We start from the raw sequence: 18,731 nt of genomic DNA on the forward strand, positions 1-18,731 counted from the left end.
ATGTACATAATTGTGATAAAAAGTGGAAAAAATAACCATGAGTATATATATTCCTGTAGATATTTGACCCCAGAGATAAGGTGCTTGAACATTTTGAAAATGACCCTTGAAAGTGCTTGAAAAGTGCTTGAATTTGACCTTGAAAAATGTGTAGGAACCGTGGTTTTATCTTACTGATTTTATTTCTTTGTGTAATAACTAAACTATACAGTCTGATCCCAATTTTGTGAGAGACAGAGTTATAATTTCAAGCACTTTCAAGCACTTAAACTAAAATTCAAGCACTTTTCAGGCCTTGAAAACACAACATTGAAATCCAAGCACTTTCAAGGATTTCAAGTCCCCGTAGGAACCCTGAAAATCAGTAAGATGAAACATAACTAGATGTTTACAACACAATATAATATACAGGACTGTCTCAGAAAATTAGAATATTGTGATTTTCTGTAATGCAATTACAAAAACAAAAATGTCATACATTCTGGATTCATTACAAATCAACTGAAATATTGCAAGCCTTTTATTATTTTAATATTGCTGATCATGACTTACAGCTTAAGAAAACTCAAATATCCTATCTCAAAAATAATAAAAGGCTTGCAATATTTCAGTTGATTTGTAATGAATCCAGAATGTATGACTTTTTTTTTATTTTTTTAAATTGCATTACAGAAAATAAAGAACTTTATCACAATATTCTAATTTTCTGACACAGTCCTGTACATAATTGTGATAAAAAGTGGAAAAAATAATTGAGTATATATATATTCCTGTAGATATTTTACCTCAGCGATAAGGTGCTTGAAGATTTGGAAAATTACCCTTGAAAGTGCTTGAATTTGACCTTGAAAAATGTGTAGGACATCACACGTCACAAGTATGTTTTTGATATTTTATTGTCTTCATTGGATTTACAGTGTTGGAGATATTCAGCCATAAATACAGCGTTCCAGCGCCCGGTGACCCCTGACCCCTGAAGGAGCCGCGGCTGGAGCCTGCAGCGGCGCGCTGCTGCCGTGGCAACCGCCCGGGACCCTCCGAGGTGTCAGAGCGGACGCCGGGAAACACTTCTGACAAACATTGAGATGTTGCGTAAAGACATGCTCGGAGTCACGGCGGTTTTGTGGTTAAAAAAAGAAACATTTCTTGTGTCTGAACAGAAACGGAACTCTCACGCGAGCGGAGGAGGAGGAAGCGGCGTCTGCTGCTCCACTCTGATGGGCTTTCATAACAACTAAACGTTACGTATACATCGATGGAATATCCTCAAAATTAGATATTTATAGCAATTTACAGAGAACACCTTGACATTTTGTACAATCTGGTGTCTGGCGCTGCAGCTCCGAGTCCCCGCGGCTCATTTGCTCCAGAGCAGAGCGACGGCCTTGCAGATGCCCACGTCGTTGTAGTTGAAGTAGCAGAGGCCGGCGAAGGTCACGGTGGACAGCAGGAACAGACCCGCGTTGGCCAGCTTCACCTTCGTGTCTCCGTGGACGTAGTCTGTGAGGACCTGGCCCAGACCCCTGAGGAACGGGAGGGGACGGGGGAACAGGGGGGACAGAGAGCAGCAGGTTAGCAGAAGAGAGGGTAGCACCTGCTCTAATACCAGGAACACGTGACCGTGGGAATCCTCCTCAGAACTGGCAGCTTTTTACCATCTATGGATTTTAATCTGAAATGGAGCAAATTCAGCTACAAGAGCGGCCTGGGGTTGATTTACACTTAATATTTAAAGTGATATAGTACTAAGTGTGATACCGAGTGTCATCTACAGTGTAGGCCGACTAAAAGAAACAAAATAATCAAATAGATCATTTATAAACACGTTATCTACTTTATTTTTGGTTTTAAATAAACTGCAACAGCAATGTGCAACAACTTATTCCACTGAGTGATTTTAGTCTAGAATGAGTGCACTTGAGACAGCATCTCTAATTTGTAACTGTTGTAAATGATTTCCATTTTTTGTTTCATTTGATTTTATTTGATTTTAATATTTCACATCACACCTCTGTATATTTTAATATCTGAAATCTTGTGCTGCCTCTTGGCCAGGACACCTTTGCAAAAGAGATTTTTAATCTCAATGGGTTTCTTTTCCTGGTTAAATAAAGGTTAAATAAAAAAAATTAAAAAACTATTTGAAGTGGAACAACAACAATTAAGTGCAACAACAAAGTACTATAAAAACTAGAACTATAATTAAAATCACTCAACTTAGATAAACAGAACCTCGTCAATATGTTCTCCATATAAGAATAAATTCAAATGTACAAAAACAGACATTATTAATTAGAATAAACAAATAAAATCAAACAAATACTTAAATAATGATGTAAATGAACAGAGGTACCAGAAACAAGGTAACAAAAATAGTTTAAAAATAAAATATAATATATATATTATATATTATATATAATAAAATATTAAGTTAAATGATTAATTCTGAAAACTATGTAAAAATGTGCAAAGGCTTTGGTAAAATTAGGGAGAAAAAAATCTAAATAATTAAATAATCTAAATAATTATTGTGTTTTTGTACAATAACATACCTTTGATAATGTATGAATCATCACTCACACATGAATAAATAACTTATTTTAATTGTTTTTAACTCCCCCTAGTGGTGACCCAAACATCCCACCAGAACCTGCCGTTATCCAGACCAGCAGCTGCTACCGGACTCTGGGAGGGGGTTCAGAGACCAGACATCTACTCTGGAGCCAATACTTTAACTCCACTAAAACATGTGGCCTGATCTTGCAAAGGTTTTACAAACTAAACCTGACCCGGTGATGAGGTATTATTCAGCTGCTGCTAACTTTGAAGGCTGGTTTCAGTTTATTTATTTTTGGGTTTATTTTTCTAATACTGAGACCCACAACAATCATCTATTGACCTCAAGTGATGGAGGGACTTAACCGTCCATCTGTGGGTGAATAAAACTTCTGCTCTGAACGCAGGAAAGAGGAAGTGTCTGTCTAATAAACTGTAAATAGGAAGTAAAGAAGACTGGACTGATTTAGGGGGTTCTCATGTCCTCTTTCCTGACTAACAGGAAGTGAGAGTGTGCGTGAGAGCAGCGTGTGGCGGTTACCAGTGTCCGTGCAGGGTCAGCGTGGCGGCCAGGGAGTAGTCGACTATGGGACTGGGACTGAAGTACGCAGCCGGGCCCAGAGCCAGCAGCAGCACGCTCAGAGCCCGCTCAGCCGTCCAGTGGAGGGACGCGGCCTTGGAGTCGCTGCCCGCTGCAGAGACAAGGTTACAGGCAGGTTACTCCCAGGTTACAGGGCTTAAAGTAAAAAAGAATCCTGAGCTTGAACTTTTTTCCGGGAGCGGGGACACATGCGCTCGGCAATTTGGCAAGCAACAAAAATGACATAATTTGAATATTATTTTCCTTTTCATTATGGATGCTTTTGATATCAAGTTTCGCTAGTTGTCATTGTGTTTGACGGGGTATAAGATGACCTACAATCTAAAATATGAATATTTTAAACTAAAGGTCATAATGTTATAAGGGCAGGTGAAACTCAGGCAGGCTAATTAATTGGTGGAATTGTTGATTAGCAACCATTTAATTCAGTAAAGGACAATATATATATATATATATATATATATATATATGTCATATATATTGTCCCCAGGTTGAAACACCGCTCTGCGCTCTGCTGCCATCAAAGATCTCCACTCTACTTCTGATTGGCTAGTGTTAGTTTGTTTAAGCGCCAGAGCTGCTTTCGTCTCATTCCGTTGGTAGACGAACTCGGTTGACTCAAACTGACAATATCCCGTAGCCTATCAACACATATTTATATGTAAACCGTTAAAGTTACTCATCTTTTCATTTTTTTTTGTTAAAGCAGTCAAACTCGCACACCGAGAAAAAAAACTCTGTACGCCGGAGATCCGGCACGGTGCCGGAATACTTTAAGCCCTGAGGTTACCACCTGGTTACCAGCAGCTGAGTAGGTACTAGTGTAAAAGCACCATAAGGGTCCCACCAGACCACAACCAGGTCTTCCCAGACTACAACCAGGTTACCAGCCGGACCAAAGCCCACCTCGGCCGGACCAGTGTCAAGAAGAAAGCTACCTGCAGGTTCTCAAGGACGGAGCAGAGGAACCATCTACATTTTTTTTTTTTTTTAAATCGATACTTGGATTTATATATCGCTGTGGCATCCGGACCTCCTGATGCGCATGATGTCACAGATGTGACTTCACAGCGGGTTACACACACCGAGTGTCAGAAAGACTGAGTGTCAGATAGACTGAGTGTCAGAAAGACTGAGTGTCAGAAAGACTGAGTGTCAGAAAGACTGAGTGTCAGCGTAAACTTTCAGTTTGAGCAACTGGAAAACATCTAAAATGGGAAAGAGCTGTTGTGCGATCGACTGTACTCATAGATTTAGCAAGAAATCGGAGTTATCGTTTTACAGACTGCCGAAAAATAAGCTTAACCCTGCGTTCACACTGAAAGCGTCAAAAATCGTCTGACACCAGCATCTCGCTGCTTGGTGGGTTCACACTGAAAGCTGCATGTACTGTCGACGGCTGCAGTGGGCGGGGCTAAAGCTGCGCTGCAGAACTGGAGGGAACAGCCTACTCATATAGCTGCACATCTTCAGTTTCCTATTGCACCATGGATCACACTTTGGGAAGCCTTCTTTATATTTTAGGGTTATTTCCGCGTAGATAAGAGTGAGTTTGATGTTCAGGTTTGGTCCCGGTGAAGCTGCAGTCTGTCTGCGGTGAACACTGACACACCGGGTCGGAGCAGATTTGGTCATAGTTTAAACTGTGTTTTGTGATTAATCAGCACAGTTTTTAATTATTTTGTGTTGGATTGATGTAGCAAATAAAATAGTTGGGACCATCCAGCTCCTCAACCATCAGTTACGTGTTTCACATGAGCAGTTCAGGTAAAAACGGCAGTCAAATCAGCAAAAATGTCATTTTGCTGGATGAAATATATTAATTCCTGATAAAATAAGTGTGTTAGTGACAGCTCTGCTCATGTGTGCATGTGAATGAGTGTACGTTTGTGTGAACATGAAAATACAATCTGCATTGAGGCTTCTCACTTCAGGAATCCCAGTCTGTGATTGGACGCTGCCTCGACGTCGCCGCTGCTCATTTGCATAAAGTTGAGATTTTTCAAATTCAAATTGACGCTCTGCTCTCGCTGCTCCGGCTGCCTCTCGACGCCCGTTTTCATAGAAACTGAATGGCAGCCGGCTGCCTATGACGCTTTCAGCGTGAACGCAGGGTAAGAGACAAATGGATCGCTGCAATTCGCAGAAACAACTGGATTCCAGGCACCGAAACGTGGATTTGCGGTTCCCATTTTGTATCAGGTAATGTTGGATTTTTGGGTAGCTAACGTTAAACGGTCAAATCATAAAGTTCAGTGTCCTCATCACTTTAATTTCACCAACAAATCCTGCCTTGAAGTCGGACCAAGCGTCAAGACTTTTGTGTGCCTTCTGAGGTGGTGAACTTTAACCTCCTGACAGTTTCCTGTCCCGCGGGAGCGACGTTCTCAGGTGCTCATGAACACTGACCGTACAGAGGCTGTGATGAGTGAATCCTGGCCGTCAGCAGCTGCGGCGGATCCTGGTATTTGTGGACGAGGACGGCCGGCCTGGACAGCAGGCTGCTGTGGTAGAGCAGAGCTGAAGAGACAGAGCAGACAGCATTTAGACATCAATACAACGGTGGTATGAACACTCAGGCGTGTGATAGAGGTGACTGTGAGATACCCCATAGATGAACCACCTTTGGGATGAAGGTGTTATCTGTTGTAGACGGGAAAATCTGGACCAGCCTTCCAACTACAATAAGGGATTGTCCCTCATACTCTTCCTTTAAGGGAAATCTCAAGGAATGGCTTAAAACATCTCAAATCTGTGATCATTAATGGTTTATTGTATTAACAATTGCAGTGTTGTTTAATTTTTAATAGGGCTTGGTCGCCAAGTTGCATTCTGGGATGCGGCGGCCATGTTGGCAGCCTCATGAGTATAAACAAACAGCAGTGTAGTAGCAGTGTGGTAGCACCAAGTGAACAGACGGAACTAAAAATGCTGGAGAGGAACTGGAATTTACCGGGAACCTTAAACAAGGAAGCCAGAGACCGAAGAACGACGAAGAGGGAGCACGTCTGTACACAGTGCTCAGTGGTCCGAAGAGCAGCTAAGGTAGCTTCCAACATGGCGGCTCCGCCAAGTGATGACGTCAAGACGACCAAGCCCTATTGTTGTTGATATTGTGTGTTGTGTAATGTTGCTTGTATCTTTTTACTTGTATCTTACAGGGGGACTGCCAATGCAAATTAGCCTTTTGGCTACAAGATAAGATAAGATAATCCTTTATTTCTCCCTCAATGGGGAAACTCATTTACAATTGGGTATATTTACATTTTAAAATGTTTATCAATGTACAATGTCCCTCGACACAAAATAAAGTGAAAAAAAAACAACAAAAAAACAATTATGCCGAGTGGTGCAGCAGGTCTCAACCGACCCAGACCAGAAAAGAAAAACCTCACTGTTAACATCTCTCCACCAGAATGAGTCGACTGAACCAGAGCCCTGAAACATCCTAAAAGGCTCCGCCGTCAGAAGAACCCTCACATGTAGGGTTCTACCTGGATCTATGAGGTGCCTGGCTCTGCTGCTGAACGCTGTCCCACTGGTGCTTCAAGGACACGGACCAATCCTAAAATACTGACATCAATATCAGGACATAAGGCTGGGCGATATGGACCAAAAGTCATATCTCGATATTTTCTAGCTGAATGGCGACACTCGATATATATCGATATTTTTTCTGTGCCATAATTGGGGTTTCCCCCAAAGCATTATAGCATAGCATCTCTGTTAGCTTCATTTTTTTCTGAGGCAAACCCTTAAAAAAAACAGTCAGTTTTAATAAAAAGCCTCGTGCCAAATGTCACACAGGTTCCTTTATTAACAGAGGTCTGCACAATATCAAAATGTATAAAACAAATGAAATAAAAATAAACTTCCTGCATATATAGAATAAAAACGCTTCTTGAATAAAATAAAACAAATATCCCTTTCCTGCATAACAATTAAATTAAAATACACTGTGCAATTAATACAATGTAGACAGTAACAGGCAGACTTTTCCACTGAGGTTGACAGTTGTGCAAATAACAAAACATTTGTGCAAATCTCAAATAAAACATTCAAGTTGGGCCGCTCGGTGGCGCAGTGGGTTAAGCAGCGGCTCATATACTGAGGCTACAGTCCTCCTGCAGCGGTCGCAGGTTTGAATCCTGGCCTGCGCACCTTTGCTGCATGTCATCCCCGATCTCTCTCTACCCCTTTCATATCTGCAGCTTGAATAAAGGGCCACTAGAGCCCAAAAAAAATCTTTAAAAAAAATAAATAAATAAAAAAAATAAATAAATAAATAAATAAAACATTCAAGTCAATTTGTCACAAAATAAGCTATATCAAAATCATAAAAAAAATAAATAATAATACCGGTATATATATATATTTTTTAAAATCGATATAAACTATATTGTCTCGTAGCATATCGCGTTTGAAAATATATCGATATATATTTAAATCTCGATATATCGCCCAGCCCTATCAGGACATCTGCAGGGTCATCGAGGTCCTGCTTTAACCGACCTCCTCACCTTCAGTCCTGGAACCAGCTGTAGCTCCATAAACCTAAAATCAGCTGAGGAACACCGTCCTTCCTCCGGGTCATCAAACCGACCCGGTACAGCAAAGTGCAGGGAAACGTTACTGGAGGAAAAGCAACGCCATAGGAAAACGGGAAAAAAAGCAGCAGGAAAACGATGCTGCAGGGAAACCGGATCCACTAGCAGTGACTCGCTCTCATTACCCGTCAGCAACACAGGAATGTATCTACATCCCCCAACAAACAAGGCCAGTATTCATATCAACAAACAAACTTCACACCAACAACAAGCATATAGACCCTGCACTACAGGTAAATCAGGGACTAGTGTCGACAAATTTGGTTGTCAATTAGCCATTTCTTTAGATTGTTCTTACCCCAACTGCCTTCATGTCCTCTTTCACTGCATCTATAAACCTCCTCTTTGGTTCCTCTGGGCCTCCTGCCTGGCAGTTTAAAACTCAGCATCCTTCTACCAATATATTCACTCTCTCTCCTCTGGACATGTCCCAACCATCTCAGTCTGGCCTCCCTGACTTCATCTCCAAAGCTTCTAACATGTGCTTTCCCTCTGATGTCTTCATTCCTGATCCTGTCCAATCTGGTCACTCCCATACAGTACGTTTACATGCAGCAAAGAAATGAGATTTATGATCGTATCATATAAACATCCAGAAGACCCAATCACTAGTCTGAGTTTACATGCTGTTCAGAGAATCGGATAAATGTCCAGAGCATGGCTGACTCCGTGACGCTATGTGACGCTGTAACCATGGTAACCATGGTAACCATTTCAACAATGAGCCACTTCCGGTTGACCTGTTTTGTTTGGCACCAATGTACGCCTTCCGTATATTTTTCCACTTTATTTTGATCTGCTCCGGTGTCCTCATGAAGCTTCTGCCATCTCTTTCGCGATCTTCATGTTAGTGTTTAAACAACTATTTAACACGCGCCGTCTCCTTTCACTTCCGGGTGAATGCACCAGAGGAAATTCTCCAGCATGCTCAGACTGCAATATCTGATGTTTCCGTATACATGGAGTTAAAATTCAGACTCTGAACGGGTTATCTAGGTGTTGCTATCCGATCATTAAATGTCCGATATAGGTCCGAAATAGGTCCGAAGCAGATCGGATTAAGGTGTTTACATGCAGTTAAAAGTCTGAACAATGTCTCAAAAACGATTAGAAATCCGATTGAACTGCTGCATGTAAACGTACTGATAGAGAACCTCAGCATCTTCATCTCTGCTCCCTCCAGCTCTGCCTCCTGTCTTTTCCTCAGTGACAGACTAGACCCAACAACATCGCTGGTCTCACCACAGTTTTGTACACCTTTCCTTTCATTTTAGCTGAAACTCTTATCACACCTGACACTTTTATCCACCCGCTCGCACACGTTTCTTAACCTCTTGTCCACACTCTTCACCTGGAGACTCTGAACAGGAAGTTAGGATGAACTCCACAATTTCCTGTGCTGTTTTCCAGAGCAACAAAGAAGACTTGTGATTGTGTTTATGAAAAGTAACACGGTACTTGATGGTTTTGAACAACCCTCTTCAGCGGAAGGACGTCAAGGACAACAGGGGAGTGATCAGGTCGGCGGAACCAGACACACGACCTCGCTGGCTGGACACTATCAAGACCACGTTTCCATGGTAACACCGCAGCACCGAGTGGGCTTGTGTTTCCGCGTCGTGGTGGGTCCGTTATTCCTGCAAGGTGAACGGTGTGTTCGTGGTCCAGGTCCAGAGACCAGGGTTCCTACACATTTTTCAAGGTCAAATTCCACCACTTTTCAAGCACTTTCAAGGGTAATTTTCAAAATCTTAAAGCACCTTATCGCTGGGGTAAAATATCTACAGGAATATATATACTCATAATTATTTTTTCCGCCTTTTATCACAATTATGTATCGTGTTGTAAACATCTAGTTATGTTTCATCTTACTGATTTTATTTCTCCTTGTAATAAATAAACTATACAATCTGATCCCAATTTGGTGAAAGACAGAGTTATAATTTCAAGCACTTAATTTAAAATTCAAGCACTTTTCAGGCCTTGAAAACACAACATTGAAATTCAAGCACTTTCAAGGATTTCAAGCCCCCGTAGGAACCCTGTAAAACATAACCACATGTTTACAGCACGATACAATGTACATAATTGTGATAAAAAGCTGAAAAAACAATGAGTGTGTATATATATTCCTGTAGATATTTGACCCCAGCGATAAGGTGCTTGAACATTTTGAAAATGACCCTTGAAAGTGCTTGAATTTGACCTTGGAAAAAGGTGTAGGAACCCTGGATTATATTTCTCCTTGTAATAACTAAACTATACAGTCTGATCCCAATTTTGTGAAAGACAGGGTTATAATTTCAAGCACTTAATCTAAAATTCAAGCACTTTCCAGGCCTTGAAAACACAACATTAAAATTCAATCATTTCCAGGATTTCCAGCAGGACCCCTGGGGCTGTGACGTCACAGAGAGAAACCTGACACCATCGTCCAGGAATCACAGCAGCTGTTAACCAACACGACAGCCCTAAAAACACCACAAACAGGGCTGGAAGTCGCTTATTTAGGGATTTAACTTCAACCTTCTCTTCTCTGGTGACCAGATTTGGTTCTACATCCTCCAAATAACTAGCTATTTCCTCCCCCGAGGTCCCGCAGACAGCCCCGCAGCACTGGGACAAACACGACTGGTCACACCGTACAGGAACGGACCCGGGGGGAGCAGGACTTACGTTTGAATCCTCCACGACACATAGAACTCAACCTGACGATGGCCGCCATGATGATCAACCAAGGTCACCCGGTGACCCGGATGTAGTGGTGTAGTCAGCATGAAACAGCGCCGCATCGAGTGGTTTGCCCGCTGCTGTGATACGTCAACGTCGCCGCCATATTGGATGTGGCAAGACTGCGCTGTAAACTAATACAAGTAAATTGACTTATTTCACAAAGCGCCTTTCTACAAAGAAATGTACGTTTTACGTCTCATTTATTCATTCACACACGCACTAATATACTTGGGAAACAGTTAGGCACCAAATATAATTTATTTAATTTTCTCAGATGGCAAAAATAAGAACTTTATTGATCCCACATAGGAGTAATTCATGTTATATCAGCTATAGAGAACAAGGTAGTGCCGAAAAACAATATATATCCCCCCTCACAAAAATAACAAAAATAGAGAAACATATTTTCTCATCAACAAAGCATATTTTACATAAACATATTTAAAATTTTTCAAGTAACAAAACAACATATACAATATATACCATTTTTCAATTTTTTTCAGTTATTTTGTCTGAAAAATCGGTCAAATGTTATTTTATTGTCTGAAAAATGGTTCAAATATGTTATTTTGTTATTTGAAAATTTGTTTTATTATATTACATATTATAATATAATAATAATAATAATAATATATTATATTTGGTGCCTAACTGCTTCCCAAGTATATTAGTGCGTGTGTGAATGAATAAATGAGACGTAAAACGTACATTTCTTTGTAGAAAGGCGCTTTATGAAAATAAGTCCATTTACTTGTATTAGTTTACAGCGCAGTCTTGAACATCCAATATGGCGGCGACGTTGACGTATCGCAGCAGCGCTCGATGGAGCGTCTACATTTTTATATGTCTATGGACGCAAAGATGCGGAACATTCCAGATAAGAAGATCAGGCTGCAGTTAATCAACATTAAAGGAAGAACATTATTACTTATTTTGAATTCAAAGAAAATAAGTTATGTACTATTGTCAATCTTTATATTTTATTAGGAAAATTTCACATCCATAATTTGAAATTTCAAAACTCTTCTCCATTATTTAAAGGAGCTTGAGGCCGGATTGAGGCAGGATTTATGAAAAAAATTTGTATACGTTTTAAGTTTTCTAGTAATAATGTCAGATGAAGCGATCCAAACCCAAAAGAATGAGCCCTCTAGTGTATCTCTCTGTTGCCTTGAACAGGCTGTGTGCTGCAAAATGTGCTGCAATTCGGGCCCAAATTTCCCGCGCTGGGCTGCGGATGTGACGTCACATGACGCTGCATGCACCATCTCCCCGTTCTCCCGTGCCGGCTTCACTGTTGGCTGCAGTACCCCCGACGGCCGTCGTGGTGAAGGGTGGCGCTAGAGAGTCTCATTTCTTAAAAGGAGCCTCATGCTCCTTTAAGTTGTTTTTGATTGAAGTTGATTATTATCTCAAGTCTGTTGAGTTAATTACAAATAAGAAATGTATTATTATTATTATTATTATTATTATTATTATTGCAAACCTTCCATAAAACATCAATGGTGGAAAAAAAAATCAGTGAGTGCAGTTATTATCAACCCGGGGTGCATGACGGGAAATACACCCAACCAAAACAATATCTGACACAGCAATGAATAATCACGACAAATAACGCCACGGGTTCACGGAAAGGTTTTGAAATCACTTTGCTGTGATTGCCAGATTATCATTATTGTGATTATTGTGATTATTGTTCCAGCCTCAACTTCTGACAGGACTGTCTCCAGCTCACGCCCAATGTCTTTTTTGATTTGTTTTACTTGTTTGTCCAAGTTCCTTGTTAGGATGAGCAGTTTTTAATGGATATTTATCCTCATTATCATATTCAAATGCATCTACTTGAGGAGACAGGGCAGAGTGTTGTGCTCCTGCATGTTCGCTCAAATCCACATTGATTGTGATGTTCAAAGAAACGTGCGCGGATTTGGGCGTACGCACAGTTTTGAACATCTGAATTTTTTTTTTGCGTACGCAAGAATTCCACACACAGATTCACGTCGGAATCCACGCACTCTTTGTACATGAGGCCCCAAGTGTTTAACTGTGATTGGCATGATGTGGGCGTGAGCTGGCTTCCATTTGCTTCCAGTTGCTGTGGAGTCTGAGGAAAAAGAGGCTTCATGGAGGCCTGGGTCCTATGGAAGAGTATCAGGGCCAGGCAGGAGAAAAATAAAAATAAAAATAATATTTCAGAGGAGGAGGATTTTTTTTTCATTATGCACTTCGAGAAAAAAGTCTAAACGTCGAGAAAAAAGTCTAAATGTCGAGATTAATGTTGAAGTACAATTTCAAGAGAAAAAAATCAAAATTTCATGAAAAAGTTTAAATATTGAGAAAAAAAGCGAAATTTTGACTTTATTCTTGAAATTGTATTTCAACATTAATCTCGACATTTCGACTTTTTTTTCGAAGTGCACAATAAAGAAAAATCTTCCCCTGTCAAATATTTTTTCTCCTGCCTGGCCGTAATACTCTTCTGAGATGTCTAACCCTACCCCACATGGAAGATGACATGATTTCAGGGTCATAACAAGAGGAGAAAGACCGGATTGAAATCTTCTGTATTCTCGGGGCAATTCTTTTTCTTTTTACCAAACAATGTAACAGAAATCTAATTAATACCTTAGGAAATTATATGTCAATCTTTGGAAAAAGTATCAAAATATCTCCTTTAAATACAAAAGGAAACCCCACAAAACTGCACACCACCAAATATCATAACAAGACCTGTACAGAGGTTAATAAAAGTGACACGTATCTAGATTATTCTGATTTCTTCACTTAGGCTAATGTTTTTTTCAGGCTCAAGTTTTCAGTCAACTTCTCTTTAACATTAACATATCTTTGTAAACATCACGTGTCACGTTCTTGGTGCAGATCTAAACAGCGTCTCGACCCACGTGACCGCCGTGTTAGACTCATCCCTGCAGGTTGTAGATCAGCGCCGGTCACGCATGCGCAGCGCTGATCTGCGGCGGAAGCAGAGGTGACCTCAGCCGTGGGATCCGCGTGTCTCCATTCCTCCGTGGTCAACAGCTCGCCGGGAAATGGACAACTTTGACAACTTCAGCTCGTCGGAGAAGGCGGAGGCCACGGAGCTGCAGAGGATGATCGCCGTGGAGCAGCAGAAGGCGCAGTTCCAGGCGCAGGTGAGGCGGACCACGTGACCACATGCTGGGCCCTCAGGTGGACCTGCTGGTCCAGATCAGGACCAGCAGATCCTGATCTGGACCTGCTGGTCCAGATCAGGACCAGCAGATCCTGATCTGGACCAGCAGGTCCTGATCTGGACCAACAGGTCCTGATCTGGGCCAGCTGGTCCTGATCTGGACCAACAGGTCCTGATCTAGACCTGCTGGTCCTGATCTGGGCCAGCAGGTCGTGATCTGGGCCAGCTGGTCCTGATCTGGACCAGCATGAATGAATGTTAATATATATTATAAACAGATGAGATGTGATTATACGATTTAAACAGATTTGAATTACAGTATGAATTACATATGAATATGAATAGTATATGAATTACAGTAGACATGGGTGATTGAAGATAATACAATATTTACATGAGTGTGGAGGTATCTACAGTAGTGCGAGGAGGTAGTTAAAAGGTAAAAAGTCCAGTGCAAATATATTATACAGGACTGTCTCAGAAAATTAGAATATTGTGATTTTCTGTAATGCAATTACAAAAACAAAAATGTCATACATTCTGGATTCATTACAAATCAACTGAAATATTGCAAGCCTTTTATTATTTTAATATTGCTGATCATGGTTTACAGCTTAAGAAAACTCAAATATCCTATCTCAAAAAATTAGAATATTCTGGGAATCTTAATCTTAAACTGTTGCATAACTACAGTCATATAATTCATGCAACAGCTGAAAATACAGTTTTAATAACACTAACCCAAATCAATATCGGAATCTAATCAAATCTTGATTATCGATTCTGAATCTTAAGAATCGGAATCAAATCTATTCTTGACATTTGAATGGATCCCCAGTCCTGGTTCATATAACATGGGTCCAGAAGTGTGCTGGTTGGTCCAGATGCAGGTTTGTGGACCTCAGTCCTGCTTCCAGGTTAACGTCGCTTCACGCCCAACTTTCTGCTTCTTCCAGGTGCACAACTTCACGGACGTCTGCTGGGACAAGTGCGTGGACTCCCCGGGCTCCAAGCTGGACCACCGGACCGAGGCGTGCCTGGTGAACTGTGTGGAGAGGTTCATCGACACCACCCTGAGCATCACCAACCGCTTCACTCAGATGGTGCAGAAGGGAGCTCACTGAGGGCGCCGGGACCAGGGTCTGCTGGGCCGCTCCGTCTGACGGGGGGGACGGAGACCCGGGGGGGACGGAGACCCGGGGGGGAAGGAGACCCGGGGGGGACGGGGACCCGGGGGGGACGGAGACCCGCGGTCCTCTGACAGACTGCTGGACTGTATGATCCGTCCGTGGCTCGACCAGAGAGGTTCCTGCTGCGGGACCGCCGACATCACAACCGTTGACTTCGGGTTCATTCCTGTGCTGCTGGTTTTCAGTTTTATGTCATTTGTCCACATGGAGGGAAGTGTTCTGCTGTGTCCTCTGTGGAATTAAAAAAGAAACAAACCTTCTGGGAAGAATCTGGACTCTGTGTCTTCTTCACACATCAGACGTAGTTACATGGGGTCTGGTTTTCACCAGCGGGGCTGAAGGCCACGCGGGGCAGGACAGCAGGTCTGGAGTCCCTGTTCTGTGTCAGTGTCAGTTTGGTTTTCAGTCAACAAAAAGCTCTTTTCACATTGATAAAAAGCTGCTGACCATGTTCTATAGATGTTTTATTGAATCAATAATCTCTTTTAGCTTAGTGGTTTGGCAATTTATGCCTAAAAAATCAAAACTTGCTTAATCAGATTGTGAGGTGGCAGTGAGCTAATTGGAGCCACAACTCAACTTCTGTCCTCTTTACTGGGCAGCTACAGAGACGAGCTGATCCATCTCAGATGATACATCTCATCCACTAAACAGTGAATTCCAGTATCTCCTTCTGGCCGGAGGTTTAAAATGCCTTTGGGCAAAAATAAAAGGTATAAATGTAGTTTTGTCCCCTCGGCTATTAATGCCTAGAATAGGACATGATTTCCCATCCTCCATCTAGGTCTATTTATTTATTTATTTATCTATTGTTTTGCTTATTCAATCTGGAGCATTTGTTTTGTTTGTCCGTCAATGTTTAGTTTTGTTATTCTCCTGTTTGTCTTGTGTCACTGTCTCTGTACTGTATGGTGTTGTAATAACTTTTTACTACCTTCGGGTATCAATAAAGTTACATTACCGTTACCTTACTTAGCTCTCTGTTGGGTTCAGAGGTCGCCACGGAAGAATATCATCGTCAGAGGTTTGAGTTCCTCCCCGAGTGTTCAGATCTGCTCCATCAGCAGTCGCATCATCAGCATCCACCCGGGAAACTATTACAACTAGGGCTGTCAAAGTGAATGCGTTAATAACGCGTTAACTTCACATCCTCTTAACGCCCACAATTTTTTTAACACAAGATTAACGTGCAGGATTAAAAAAAAATTCTATAATTTCTGGCAGTCGACGGCATCCGTAGCTTGAGGAAAAGTATGGTGGACTATTGCGTTAACTTTTTTCAAAAGCGAGGAAAGACAAATAAAAAGGAACTTTTTAACGGCGATAGCTAAATGGGTACAGCTTGCAGGCCGATTAACATCGTGGAGGATGAAGGTCTGCTTGACATAATTTGCATAGCATCCAACGACTGCACATATGAACTGCCTTCCAGGGGAACCACTGTTGCTAAGATACTACTAATACTTACTAAGGGCCAATCCAATACACCCCCTACTTTCTACCACTAGCCCTAAAAATGAGTAGGGCCCTTGTAATGTTCCCTAGGGATTGGGACACCACTTGCTACGTCACTGCGTGGTTCACGTTCGGGTACGTAAGCGACTGCGTAGTTACGTTTGCACATACGTCACACCATATCAGGAAGCCCAGAGATAAAAGCTGTTTTAATTTCCGCTGTAGCGCTGTTAATATGCCACTTTATTAAGTTTTAATATTTTTTCAGGCTTAAAAGTAACCTTTAAGATCCCCAACCTGGGCTCAGTTTATCCTAATAAGGCCTGTTAAGAAATTTGCTCTGAAGTTTTCAGGGATGAGAGGATCACCAGCGATTTATGGTTCCGTGTTAAATCGACGCAGAGCCTACGGTGTACGGCGTGCGTCGCCGCATAACCTACGCCGTAGGCTCTGCGTTGGTGTAACGCGGAAACATAAGCCATCAGCCATCACTGAGTGAATATTATGAAAGTAAAATATATATTTCTCGCTAGAAATGTAATCAAAATGCATTTTTATGCAGAAACTAACTCAAAATATTGATTTTATTCACAAAAAAAAAAGAAATGTCCGCCATGTTTTTTTTTTTTTTATTTAGTCTACAAATGATGACGTATAGCATTCTGGGAAATTTTCTCAGGCCCTCGGTTGCGAAGTCAGCATCTGAAAACCCTCGGTGTGAAGGGCTAGATTGATACACACTAGCCCTCGTTATGCCCACTAGCCCTACATGCAAAGAGGAATTGGGACACCACTACCCTCACGGGAACGCACAAAATTTAGGGGTAGTGATGAAAAATAGGACTAGGGGGGGATTGGGACTGGGCCTAAGATACGGTTAGTTAACAGTTTAATCCAAAGCAGTAGCCGACTTAGGAGAAGGAGATATTTTTTGGGCCTTTTATTTTCCTCCGTATGAGGTTAGACATAATCACATGGAAAATTTAACTGACCAATGCACTTCTTGTACAATGTTTGTGATGCATATGGTTCATTGTTTTACATTGAGCTGCTTAAAACAACAAAGAATCTTAAGTTAGTCTTTACAAGTGTAAAGTTGGGGACTACATTGTGTTTGTATTTATGAAGGAATGTTACATTCAGGTCAAAAGCTTTTGTTTTGTGGAAAGTTGAATAAACATAGGCATAAAGCAAGCATATTTGCCCTTTCTCATGTTGTTAACAGTATTAAAAACCTAAAAAAAATACCTTAAGGTAATTTAGAACAACAAAAAATGTGTGAATAAATGTGCGATTAATCGCAAGTTACCTATGGACAACATATGATTAATCGTGATTAAAAAAATTAATCGTTTGACAGCCCTAATTACAACATTATAAGCATGGTAGGTTCAAAACGTTCAATCCTTAATTAGCTTAAGCTTTTAGGTTATTGGTTATTGAGTGTGAGAAGGAGACAATAAATACACTTAAACATATTACAAAACAAACGTTAGGTCATGGGATGATTAGTAACTCCAGTCAACTTGAACAACCTTACAGTGTAATGTCACACACAAACTTATCAGCTGAATAAATGCACCATTTTACCCACCGATTGTCTCCCAGTTCCTTTTGGAGTCATATGGAATAGGTAATCTGACAGTTTTTTTTGGCCTTTTTGGCCTTTTTACTTTGAATGGCCAATGAAGCGAGCGGCTCAAGAAGAGGAGAGCAACCAACATCATCAAGGACTCCTACCACCCAGCACACAGGCTGTTTGCCCTCCTGCCCTCTGGGAGGCGCTACAGGAGTCTCCGTACACGAACCACCAGGTTCAGGAACAGCTTCTTTCCCACAGCTGTCTCCCTGCTGAACGCTGCCACCCCAGGGCCCCTCACCCCTCCACCCCCCCAGAAGTGAACGGGGCTAGTACCCACTAACTCTTTGCACTATTCTACACAACTGTACATAATATAATTGCACTGGACTTTTTACCAACTACCTCCTTGCACTACTGTAAATACTTCCACACTCATGTAAATACTGCAATCACCCCTGTACACAGTATACTGTAATTCAATCTTGTTGCCCTGTACTTTTGACATGTGCAATGACAATAGAGTTGAATCTAATCTAATCTAATCTAAAGAATGGGACCCTTTGATGAATTGTTCATTACAGTTCTCAAATATAATCAAAGGTGGCATGTCGGTTTATAAGAATCTTTTTGCCTAGAAGAAAAAAGAGCGACAACTGCCCATAATTGTTCTTTTCTCGAAAAAACACACCTGTACTGTGGCCTTTAGAAGAAAAAGACGCTACAGAGCGGAGTCAGGATGCAGCGGCATCAGAAGAGCAGTACGTTGGGAAGTCTGTTACGTTGGGGAGTCCGGTAAGTTGGGGAGTCCAGGGCCGTACGTTGCTGTCTATGTTGT

General features: G+C 41.4%; 2 protein-coding genes across 2 annotated transcripts; one reads left to right on the plus strand and one right to left on the minus strand.

Annotated features, from left to right (window-relative positions):
• Positions 1-878: 878 nt before the first annotated feature.
• Positions 879-10,577, minus strand: LOC133441427 (succinate dehydrogenase [ubiquinone] cytochrome b small subunit B, mitochondrial-like). Its single transcript, XM_061718706.1, has 4 exons — positions 10,441-10,577; positions 5,567-5,677; positions 3,098-3,248; positions 879-1,523 (listed from the first exon to the last, which is right to left on the minus strand). The coding sequence occupies exons 1-4, from the start codon at positions 10,487-10,489 to the stop codon at positions 1,358-1,360; spliced, it is 477 nt and encodes a 158-aa protein (XP_061574690.1). The 5' UTR covers positions 10,490-10,577; the 3' UTR covers positions 879-1,357.
• A 2,867-nt stretch (positions 10,578-13,444) lies between these two features.
• On the plus strand, positions 13,445-15,128 carry timm8b (translocase of inner mitochondrial membrane 8 homolog B (yeast)). Its single transcript, XM_061720174.1, has 2 exons — positions 13,445-13,649; positions 14,626-15,128. Exons 1-2 carry the CDS (start codon positions 13,548-13,550, stop codon positions 14,791-14,793), a joined length of 270 nt encoding a protein of 89 aa, XP_061576158.1. The 5' UTR covers positions 13,445-13,547; the 3' UTR covers positions 14,794-15,128.
• The last annotated feature ends 3,603 nt before the right edge of the window (positions 15,129-18,731 follow it).

The sequence above is a fragment of the Cololabis saira genome, chromosome 4 (genome assembly GCF_033807715.1).
Source record: "Cololabis saira isolate AMF1-May2022 chromosome 4, fColSai1.1, whole genome shotgun sequence".
In the NCBI taxonomy this organism is placed as follows: Eukaryota; Metazoa; Chordata; class Actinopteri; order Beloniformes; family Belonidae; genus Cololabis; species Cololabis saira.

What these genes read in the sequence shown, in the direction of transcription:
- LOC133441427 (XM_061718706.1), bottom strand. Translation starts at nt 10,489, where the DNA reads ATGGCGGCCATCGTCAGGTTGAGTTCTATGTGTCGTGGAGGATTCAAA. An exon ending in CTCATCACAGCCTCTGTACG is followed by an intron (nt 3,249 to 5,566) that starts GTCAGTGTTCAT and finishes TTGTCTCTGCAG; the next exon opens with CGGGCAGCGACTCCAAGGCC. An exon ending in CTGACCCTGCACGGACACTG is followed by an intron (nt 1,524 to 3,097) that starts GTAACCGCCACA and finishes CCCGTTCCTCAG; the next exon opens with GGGTCTGGGCCAGGTCCTCA.
- timm8b (XM_061720174.1), top strand. Translation starts at nt 13,548, where the DNA reads ATGGACAACTTTGACAACTTCAGCTCGTCGGAGAAGGCGGAGGCCACG. An exon ending in AGGCGCAGTTCCAGGCGCAG is followed by an intron (nt 13,650 to 14,625) that starts GTGAGGCGGACC and finishes TGCTTCTTCCAG; the next exon opens with GTGCACAACTTCACGGACGT.